Source organism: Salvia hispanica, chromosome 4 (assembly GCF_023119035.1).
Source record: "Salvia hispanica cultivar TCC Black 2014 chromosome 4, UniMelb_Shisp_WGS_1.0, whole genome shotgun sequence".
NCBI lineage: Eukaryota > Viridiplantae > Streptophyta > Magnoliopsida > Lamiales > Lamiaceae > Salvia > Salvia hispanica.
Window position 1 is genome coordinate 13553957 of NC_062968.1, and position 12075 is coordinate 13566031.

Genomic DNA, 12075 nt, shown 5'->3' on the forward strand with positions numbered 1-12075 from the left:
GTAGAAAAGTACGCATGGGAAACCAAGCCTCTTCTGAGGTAGTTGGTGTGGGTAATGTGTTCCTAAAACTAGGATCTGGAAAGGTTCTTACCCTTAAGGATGTGCTGCATGTCCCAGACATCCGAAATAATTTGGTGTCAGGCTCACTTCTAGTAAATCATGGATTTTCACTAGAATTTGAGTGTGAAAAGGTTATATTGACCAAGAATGGAAAATTCATAGGTGAAGGCCACCTAGTGAATGGGCTTTTTGAGCTGAATGTTACGGTCATTCACCGTGGAAAAGGAAAATGCAATAAGGAAGATGACACATCCTCTTATTTGCTTGAGAGCTCTGATTTATGGCATAATAGATTGGGACATGTAAATCTAAATGCTATAAAAAGATTAGTAAATCTTAATTTACTAAAAGTTGATAAGTTTAACTCACAAGAAAGATGTGAAGTGTGTGTTGAAGCCAAAATGGCTAAGCTGCCGTTCCATTCGGTAGAGCGGAGCACAAAACCTCTTGAGTTGATCCATACAGACGTATGTGATTTGAAATTTGTGCAAACAAGAGGTGGTAAAAAGTATTTCATCACATTTATAGATGATTGCACAAGGTATTGTTACCTTTACTTATTAAGAAGTAAAGATGAGGCAATTGAAGCGTTTAAAGACTTCAAAAATGAAGCCGAAAATCAACTTAATTGTCGAATTAAGTGTGTTCGAAGTGATAGAGGTGGTGAATATGTGGCGCCGTTTGCAGAATTATGTCATGCAAGTGGTATAATTCACCAAACCACGGCTCCATATTCTCCTCAATCGAATGGTGTTGCTGAACGCAAAAATCGAACACTGAAAGAGATGATGAATGCTCTGTTGATTAATTCAGGTTTACCCCAGAACATGTGGGGGGAGGCTGTGTTAACGGCAAATTATATCCTGAATAAGATTCCACTAAAAAGTAGGGATGTGACTCCCTATGAGTTGTGGAAAGGCAAGAAACCTTCGTATTCATACCTCAAAGTGTGGGGGTGTTTAGCAAAGGTAGAAGTGCCGCCTCCGAAACAAGTTGCTATTGGCCCTAAAACAGTCGATTGCATCTTTATTGGCCATGCACTTAATAGTAGTGCATATCGTTTCCTAGTCCATAAGTCAGTTGTGCCTGGCGTGGCTGAAGGATCAACGATAGAGTCAAGGAATGCTATATTCTTTGAGAATGTTTACCCTTGCAAGAGGCAGGAGGATCTTTCTAGTGAAAGAATGATGGATGAATCCACTAGTTCTAATCCTCCAAAAAGGACGAGGTTAAGTCCTGAGGATGTAGAACCAAGACGTGGTGAAAGAGTTAAAATTGCTAAGACTTTTGGTCCCGACTTCATAACCTTTATGTTGGATGATGAACCAAAGTCGTTGGCGGAAGCGCTGTCTGGCCCAGATGCGCCATTCTGGCAAGAAGCAATCAATAGTGAAATTGAATCAATTATGAGAAATAACACATGGGTGTTAGTAGACTTGCCAGAAGGTTGTAAGACCTTAGGGTGCAAGTGGATCCTGAGAAGGAAATATAAAACTGATGGTACTATTGAAAAGTACAAAGCTCGCCTAGTTGTAAAAGGCTTTAAGCAGCAAGAAGGATATGACTTCTTCGACACGTATTCACCCGTTACGAGAATCACTTCCATTCGGGTGCTTCTTGCGATTGCTGCTTTGCACAATCTTGAAATTCACCAAATGGATGTGAAAACTGCATTTCTGAATGGTGAATTGGAGGAAGAAATTTATATGGAGCAACCTGAAGGGTTTGTAGTACCTGGCCAAGAAAGGAAGGTATGCAAACTAGTGAGGTCTCTATATGGATTAAAACAAGCGCCTTTGCAATGGCACTTGAAGTTTGACAATGTGATGTTGTCAAATGGGTTCACTATCAACGAGTGTGATAAGTGTGTTTACATTAAGAACACAAATAATGGCTTCGTTATTGTGTGTCTTTATGTGGATGATATGTTGATTATGGGCAGCAATAGTGCCATTATCAACGAGACCAAAAATATGTTGAATAGAAATTTCGACATGAAAGATATGGGTCTAGCTGATGTGATTCTCGGAATCAAGATTAAAAGGAATCCTGAGGGAATAGCTTTGACACAATCTCATTACATTGAGAAAGTGCTTAAAAAGTTTCACTCCTTTGACTGTGAGCCAGCTAAGACTCCATTGGAACCCAACGTGCATTTGAGTAAGCACACGGGTGAGCCTGTAGCTCAAGAAGAATATGCAAGGATCATAGGGAGTTTGATGTTTATCACAAACTGCACCCGACCAGATCTTGCGTGTACGGTGAATAAGCTGAGCCGATTTACGAGCAACCCAAGCAAGGAACATTGGAAAGCTCTGCGTAGGGTTTTGAGATACTTGAAGTATACTCTTAACTTTGAGCTGCAGTACACAAACTATCCCCAAGTACTTGAAGGGTACTGTGATGCAAATTGGATCTCTGATTCAAAAGACTCGTTTTCGACGAGTGGGTATGTGTTCACTGTGGGGGGTGGAGCTGTTTCGTGGAAGTCAACGAAGCAGACGTGTATAGCTCGATCCACCATGGAATCTGAGTTTATCGCTTTAGACAAAGCAGGGGAAGAAGCTGAGTGGCTTAGAAACTTCCTAGAAGATATTCCATGTTGGAAGAAGCCAGTGCCGACAGTAGTGATACACTGTGATAGCCAAGCGGCTATAGGGAGAGCACATAGTGGCTTATACAATGGTAAGTCTCGACATATTCGTCGGCGACATAATACCGTGAGGCAGTTGATCACAAGTGGTGTTATCGCAGTTGACTATGTAAGGTCAGTGGATAACTTAGCGGATCCGTTAACGAAAAGTTTAAACCGTGATCAAATGCATAAATTGCTAAAAGGAATGGGACTGAAAACCACATTTTAAAAGATGATTATAGTGGTAACCCAACCATACGATTGGAGATCCCATGGGCTTGGTTCAATGGGAAAACAAAGCTATATGACTCTAGTTGTAACACTCGGAAGATATTTTATCTTCGCCCATTCTTTAGAAAGCATTGAGTGTTGTAACCTGCATGTGGTAAGAGGCTAAGTTTTGACTTTTAATGATTCTTAGAAGCCTCGAGGAGGTGGGTATTGCAGGATACCTGGAAAAGAATCACCTATGTAAGTGAAGAAGTGTGGGCCGCTTCAACATGTGAATCACTTATGAATCCAAAGTGGTGTTCCATGGCCAGTAAAGGACACAAACGTGAGAACTGATGAGTTTGTAAATAGTATTGTGTCAATATTATTGTCTCGGTATACACCAAGGAGGAATGGTTCAAGGCATCACGTCCACCAGGCCGCCGGTATGCCCGATAGTGTTGACTATGGAAAGTTCAAAGCCCCAAGCTACTATTCCAAATGCAATATTGTTTCTCGAGGATTGAGCGAAGAGTCTGCATGCATGCATACACGTCTTGTGTTGGTTTGAGCTGGCAGTGCTCTAACCAATGTGGGGGATTGTTGAAAACGTGTGATAAATAAGAGGCTTTTGGTCATGTGGCTAAGTCCTTTGGCCTTTCATGTTCTTGTAACCTCCATTTGGTTTATGATGTCCCTTAATGCTAAGACCTTTGAGGTGGCCTCCCCTATCCTATAAATAGGTGGAGTTTGGAAGAGGGAAAATACACCAACAAAAAGCATTCTCTCTTCTCTCTAGCTCTCTACATCATAGTGTGCATCTTAGGAGCATTGCATAGCTCGATTCTCGGAACTCCATCAAGTTCGCCGGTGCCTAGCGGGTTTGAGGTGCTTCTACACGCTAGGAGGAAGTCGTTTTATCTTTGGGGGCAATACGCCATTCCGTGAGCACTAGCCGGGGCGTAATTTGTCTTGCGGAAAGAGGGCTTCCCTCGACTCGACTTATAGTTCGGTTTGTTTTATTATTTCCGTTGTAATTTTCATTCCACTTATTGTTGTTATCTTCCTTCGATTGTAATAGTTAGAGTACCGCCTGTACACGGCTTGGGAATTTTATCCATTTTATATATTTATCTATCACTCTTTTATTTTTTACACTCTCTTTTATGGCCTTTTATTTCATTTAAATTTAAGTAAATTTATCTTTTACTCTTATGTTTTTACACCCTTCTCTAACTCTTTTATGACTTTGTTTTTTAAAATTTTACAAAATTGAAATAACCTGTACTTTGAATTATTATCTGAAAATCATATAGAATAACTGAAAACTATTAATATGTAAAATATAAAGAAATAAATTATATGGAAAATATAAGGATGCATAATGTCCTTTTTTTTTCAATAATTGAAGTTCTCACCAATAAGTAAAAAGTTGAATTTTAATAAAGATTAACACATTTTACACAAGTTAAAAATGAATTCTTCATACTCCCTTTGGGGCTCATTAATTGACACCAATTTTCTTTTTCGTTTGTTCCCAATTACTCCTTCCGTTTTTTGTTAATAGATGCATTTCTTTTCGGCACGGGGTTTAAGAATAGTTTGTTAAATGGATGGTGGAAAAAAGTACTCCCTCCGTCCCCCATAATTTGTCACCATTTGACCATGGCACGGGTTTTAAGAACTGTAATGGAAAGTGGGTTGAAAAAGTTAGTTGCATGTGGGTCCTACTTTTATATATTAGTTTTACAATAAAATGTGAGTGGAATGAGTTAGTGGAATATGTGGTCCACTACCAAAAATAGTAAAAGTAAAATGTGACAAATTTTTAGGGACGGACATAAATGGAAATAAGTGACAAATTTTCAGGGACGGAGGGAGTAAGATAGAATAAAGTAAGAGAGACGAAGAGAGAATAAAGTAAAAGGGAGAATAACTTTTTGCCAAAAATGACTCAATTAACTTGTAACTTCCCAAAATAGAAAAATGATTCTATTAACATAGAACGGGGGTGGGGGGTTTGCTATTTTTGGTAATAGATCTCATATTCCACTAACTCATTTCACTCACATTTTATTAAGTACTCCCTCCGTCCCACAATAGATGGCATACTTGGGGATTGACACGAGGTTTTAGGAGATGTTGTTTTGTGTGTTAGGTGGAGAGAGAAAATAGTACTTATATTAGTGTGTGAGAGAGGTTTTTCTAAAAAAAGGAAACGTGATATCTCTTGTGGGACAAACTAAAAAGAAAAGCAGGACATCTATTATGGGACGGGGGAGTATAAAATTGATATACTACCTCCGTCCACAAAAATAGACTAGTTTTATCATTTTGGACCGTCCACCAAAATTAGACCGATTTCTAAATATAGAAATTTTAAACTAATTAAATATTAATATGTACCCCACAATCCACTAGCCCTACTTCTACCATCTTTTCTTCCCTTCTCTCTTTCTTTACCTATTATGCATTAAAACCTATGCTATTTACAATGTAGTCTATTTTTAATGGATGGAGGTAATATAAAAGTAGGACCCATATTCCATTAACTTTTTATATCTACTTTACACTATATTTTTTAAAATTTGTGTCAAGTCAATCGGTGCTAATTAATGAAGAACGAAGGGAGCAATATCTTGTGTAAATCTAAGAACATTCGTATCAAGTGTGAGTATTCGTCTAAGTCTAAATAGTAATAATTTCTTGGGTTGAAGGCCATGCCCAAGTCACCATTTCTTGGGCATGCCCAACAAAGTTGGCTCTGCCCTTGAAAACTTGGCCACTACAATGGTGGCCTTCCGGGCCACCAATTAAAATTATTTTCTAACATTTTTTGTTAAATTTTAATTTTAGCTATAACAAAAATTATATGCCTATAATTATTAAAACACATAATGAATAATTAAAATAAAAAAAATTATAACAAAATTTTCTTATTATTGTAAAAGGGAAAATTATACAACGAAAATTTTCGATACAACACGAACAACACAGAGAACCTATATCACGCTGCGCCCCCTCCTCTACGATTCCAGACCTCTTCAACCAAATAAGCCTGCAGTATTGAATGTGATATTTCACTCCGCATATCGGTGAAGCGCTGAATCAAGCATTCATTTCTGCGTGGTACACCCATCTATGGGGGAGGGGTTGCAATACCGTGACTTGTGGTAGCACCATCTTCCGGTGCCCAGCGCTCTACAGCAAAGCCTTCATCATCTATTATCATATTGTGCAATATGATACACGCAGTCATGATGTTTGCGATATCATTTTCGTGTCATAGTCGGACCGCACACCGTATAATGGCCCATCGCGCTTGGAGGACTCCAAAAGCCCGCTCAACATCCTTCCTAGCACCTTCTTGTTTTTTTGCAAAATAGGTCTGCTTCGGCCCAACTGGCTGTTGGATCGTCTTGGCAAACACGGGCCAGCGAGGGTATATTCCATCGGCCAAATAGTATGCCCTGTTGTACTGCGTGCCGTTGGCCACGAATCTGACCTGCGGACCCTCACCCCGTGACTCATCATTGAAGAGATGCGATGATTGTAGAACGTTGATGTCGTTGTTCGACCCAACGACACCAAAATACGCATGCCAGATTCGCAAGCGGTAGTCAGCAACGGCTTCAAGGATCATCGTGGGATATCGCCCTTTGAAACCAAGAAGTGAACTGCCCCTTCCAAGCCACCAGGCAGTTCCTCCACTCCCACTGCACGCAATCGATGCTGCCCTTCATCCCCGGAAAATGATGCACAGTCCCGTGCATAGTTATCAGTCTCTGGCATTCTTCGGTCGTTGGTTTCCATAGGTATTCCCCTTTGAAGATTTCTTTTATACCCTTGCAAAACTGTCTCAGTGTCTTAAGGGCAGGCGTTTCGCCCATCTGTAGATATTCATTGAACATGTCAGCAGGCCCGACATAGGCAAGCTGCATAATTGCCACGGTGCACTTCTGATATGTCGACAATGCGGGTCGACCGGTGGCATCATGACGCAAGGTGAAGCACTTGTACCGTTGAGACAAACACGTCGCAATATGGATGAAGAGTCGTTGCGACATTCTGAATCGCCGATGAAAAATCTCCGGCGGATAACGGGGGTTATCGCCGAAGTAGTCTTTCATCAACCGCTGGTCGGCTCCGGCGTGGTCACGGTTGATATACCGGCGACGATAGATCGGCCGAGGGACGGTCGCCGCCGCCGCCTCCTCCTCGTCGGCTTCAGCTTGCACTGCTGCAATGAGTTCATCGAACTCCTGATCGATCGCTCGTTGAAAACTTTCATCGTCGGAATCCATGTTTTGAAACTAAATTGAAAAGAGTGGAGTTTGGTTTGGAGTAAAAATATGGAGGAAAAATGATGAATATATAAAAAAAATTTGAAAAAAAAAAAATTCGGAGGCCCTGGGCCGCGGCTCTCGGCCCCTGCAGTGGCGAGCCGCGCCTTGCGCCCAAGGGCCTCGGCCTAGTCGAGAGCTCGTCTCTCTCTCGTCCATCCCCAAGGGCCGTCTCCTTCTCTCGGCTCAGTAGTGGGGGGCCGCGGCTGGGCGAACTCCGGGCCAAGGGCTGCGGCCCTCCCACTGTGGACACTCTTACAGTTTAGTGAGTCACATGTGGGCATTCATGGACCACCAATGGGAGATGAACATGAAGAAAATTTATGAAATCTGATATTGCTGTTGATTTCTTGCTCACTGAATGCCATCCACGCTGCATATTTTTGTTATCCTCCTAGATGGTGTTCTGTTTCATAGATAAAATAATATCAAGATATAATTTAGGATTTGAGTTGTGAGATTATACTAAACATTCTTACAAGATAAGCTATGAAAAGGCTCTGTTAGAGCACTCACAGTGGTGGCCTATCTTCGGAGCCCATCTCAGAGCCTATCTACATTTTTTCCTGCCACGTCAATAGACTCATCCCAAAGCCTATCTCAGAGCCCATCTCAATTCAACATCATCATTATTTTTAATATTTCACTTTTAATTATTTGTGTAATTAAAAGACAAAGTAAATATATACGGTAAAAAAAAATCATTTAAAAACATAATAAAACATCCTGCATTAAAGAAACCAAAAAAAAAAAGAGAGATACAGATATAAAACATAATAAAAAAAACAACGGAAGCACACCCTCAAAAGCACTCGGGTTCCAGCTCGTCCTCCCCGACACGACCCATTAACCCTATGAATTTTGGGCAATCCTTCAGCTGCAAATATATTTCCCAATACTTGAACCCTCTCGCATTGCTATCGTAGAACTCGTGAAATTTAGCACACTCATAAACCAGGTGTTTCCAATGCCTGCGTAGATCGTCGGGCTGGTGTGTCGGGGCCCCTGCAGGCTTTACTTGTTCTTATCCTTTTGCGATACACCCCCAGAAACCGCCCTCACACTTGTTGGCTAAAATCGGGTCCTCGGATATTTGTGTCCAACAATGAGCAAGAGCAATCAACTCCTCTATGGAGTAGGTACTCATCGTCCGCCCAGCTTCAGACGCTTCCCCGACTGTCACCTTCTTCTTCCCCTTCATGTCGGGCACCTAGTTGCTGAAGCTCATATTACTGTGGAGAGAGTAATAAAATTGAAATTGGAATTGGAAAGGGATGAATGTGAATTGATGAATAATGGGGTATAATGGATTAAAAATTATATTAAATAAAAAAAAATAAAACAGAGGATATCGGCTCCATCATCGGCCCGAGCCCCCGCAATGGAGGCCCATCGCAGGTCGATGCGGAGCCGATATTGCCATCAGCTGAGGCTTGCGATCGGCGCAGGGGTGGAGGCGGTGGGGGGTGGAGATGGACTCCCTCCCCACAATGGTGACCTGTGAGAGGCGATAGGGGGCCGATCGCTAGGCCCTTGCGATCGGCCCCCATTGTGGATGCCCTTATGCCTCTATTAGGATACTAGAGTTAGTCTTTCCTCTCTATATAACCAAAAAGAGAAAAAGAATAGGCACCGCATATGATACTAGTCTTAGACTAAAGATGCCGCCTATTATTTTTTCGGCATTCAGTCAGGGGCTCTACTTGGGTTATGTGATGATGAATTATCAAACAAACTTGACACCAAAATTGACATATTTTACTTATCAGTTAAAATCGTTAACAACAATGATTGTGATAGTAAGTAATATACTAGTGTAGTTATGATGTGAATCCGGGAAGTGCCAAACCAATAGAAGGAACGAAGGCATCCAATGAATCACCTCTTTCTCAAGGCTCAAGTATTCTCACCTTAACTTGTGATAATGATTTAATGAAACAAGTGAATGTGATTGGTTTTCCAATGCCCATTTGTGTTGATACTCATATCGCCTATGGTTTGTTTAATATGTGGCATGATAATCTTGAATCATTACTTGTTAAGTTTAGTCTTACAAGCTATGAAGATCCTTTCTTGTGTGTCCCTAGCCCTTCTAAGAATGTAAATTCTTTTATGAAGGTAATATTAGATATGTGGATTGGTAGAGTGGGTGAGTTTGGGACCAAGAGGTACAAAGTGTTTGATGCATGTGTGTCTTGGCATGATAGGCTCTATTATTGCAAGACAATCAAACCTTTTAATGGAGTTGGTATTTTGTCAAAGATCTTACAACAAATGGTTTTGTTTTGAGGTGCCTTGTGAATGAATTGTTAGACTTTTGTGCCTCCATATCATGTGCTTATATTTTGGGCTCGTTAGAGTATGATCAAGGAAAATGTCTTGATGGGATGCACATTTGTGTTAGGAGAAAACTTGGTAACCATACCATTGCTTATGAAATTGAGTATACATGTGTAGTATGGTTAGGTTGTAAATCATATGCTTCTTACTTGATGCAAGCTTCATTGTTTGATCATAGCTTCCTAATCCCTAGTGGCCGAATTTTTCCAATATTATTATTACTTTATGATCATGATGACGGTATGATTGATGAGGCCATATATGCATTAAATATACTCCACATGGAGATTTGCAATATTGGCTATATAGCTCTCTACACCCTAGGTAAGCCTAGTCCATCTTCTAGAACTATGATACTTGATTTGGACTTACTTGGTTTTGTAGGTATGCTTGATCCGGATTTGAGGACAAATACTTCAAAAGAAGGAGGGAATGATGTGAATCCGGGTGTTCGAAAGACGAATCTAAAAACTGGATTTGAGGACAAATCCTTTCAAAAAGAAGGAGAGGATGATGTGAATCCGGGAAGTGCCAAACCAATAGAAGGAACGAAGGCATCCAATGAACCACACCAGAGCTGGAGTCCATTTCAAACATCAATATACCTATCAAGATGGTTTCCAAATGCTCTTCTAAGACCATCATTGTCTTCATCTTCAAAGGAGCTTCGCGTGAGTACCTTACATGTCTCAATCGGAGCCCGGATGAGAGAGTTATGATCGTTTTAAGAAAGTCGCACAATGCAGAAAGAAACACGCGGGCGGGTGTTTTGCCAACCCGAAAACACCCAGTCGGGTTATTTTGCTGAGAAATCAGTTGTTGTCCAGAAACTTCACCCGGGCGGGTGAAATGAGCCATGTGAATCACCCGGTCGGGTGTTTTGTCCGAAATGTGACTTTTTGACCAAGACTTGCGGAAGACACAATCGAGTTCCTCCAGTCCGATGCATTACTCAAGTACTCGACCGCCCGATCGAAGCTAAACACCAGCTGCGAGGAAGATGGGAGCAGATCCAATCACGCTACGCATCGATCAAGTCCAAAGTTGGATCATCTTCGTCGAAATCGGAACAAGCCAATGATTACGACCAAATCCGCCGCCGTCACGATCTTGTCGAGCTGAAAAAGGTAGGTAAAGAAATCGAGTCGGTTTCTGAACAGTTGATGGTGATCAAGAATAGCATCATCCCAGCTGAGCACGGGCTTCTCGGCGGCGGCTCTAGCTTAGCTAGTTCTTCTTCCACGGTTGCACCGACCCACAAAGACGCCATGGTGGGCTTCGACTGCGAGTTGATGAAGATAAAGAGTCGGCTGTGTGGAGAGTCGTCGTCTCCGCTGGAGATCATCCCAATTGTCGGCATGGGAGGCATAGGCAAGAATACACTCGCACTAAACGCGTATGACGATCCGTTAACAATGGAGAGTTTCCAAATTCGTGCTTGGGTCACAGTTTCGCAAGATTACAGCGTCCAAGAAATTTCCTCGGGCCTTTTAGCATCGATGGAAGCACCCGAACTTAAGGCGCAGAGAGACTCGATGAAGCAGCACCACCTGTTTAAGAAGCTCAAGTGCCGGAGATTCCTTATTGTGCTGGACGATGTGTGGAGTAGGGGACGTGAGATGAGTTGAGGTTGATGTTTCCAGACGACAGAAATGGAAGTCGGATCATACTAACTACGAGGTTACTAGATGTGGCTTCCTATGTGGACAGTTGCAGCCACATCCATCATATGCACTTGATGGATCAAGATCAGAGTTGGGATTTGCTGAAGCATAAAGTGTTCAACCAAGCTTCTTGTCCTGATAAATTGTCCTTTGAAGGAAAGATGATTGCTAGGAGATAAAAGATAAATTTACTTAAATTTAAATGAAATAAAAAGCCATAAAAGAGAGTGTAAAAAATAAAAGAGTGATAGATAAATATATAAAATAAAGTAGATGAGAATAAAGTAAGAGAAAGAAAAGACAGTAAAGTAAAATAAAGAATAAAGTAGTTATGATTAGATGTTTTGTTTTCAGCCAAAAAGAGAAATGACTCAAGTAACTTGGGATAACCCAAAATGGAATACGACTCAAGTAACTTGAGACAGAGGGAGTACAATTTAGTTTTGCATTATATACTGTTTTAGTTTTGCATTTCCACGTGGCAGTATGAGTTTGAAAATAAGTACTCCCCCCGTCCCAACTAAGTTGAGACATAACTTTTGGGCATGGAGGTTAAGAAATTGTGTTTAAAAGTATGAGAAAGGAATAAAACAGGAAAGATAAAGAAAAGTAAAGTAGATAGTGGAATAAAGTAAGAATGATTAGATATTTTATTTTTTGTTAAAAAAATGAAATGACTCAACTTAGTTGGGACATCCAAAGAGGAATACGACTCAACTTAGTTGGGACAAATGGAGTATATTATAACTGGAAAAGTAGTTACTAAAGATACCAGTGTATGTCTTTTAGATTTCAAATTTTTTTAATAACGGCAAAAAATCAA

The 12075-nt window shown here is 40.9% G+C and overlaps 1 protein-coding gene across 1 annotated transcript; it reads right to left on the reverse strand.

The window, feature by feature from the left end:
- Positions 1–6537: 6537 nt before the first annotated feature.
- LOC125220398 lies at positions 6538–7209 on the reverse strand. Its single transcript, XM_048122571.1, has one exon. The coding sequence runs from the start codon at positions 7207–7209 to the stop codon at positions 6538–6540; it is 672 nt and encodes a 223-aa protein (XP_047978528.1).
- Between the last annotated feature and the right edge of the window lie 4866 nt (positions 7210–12075).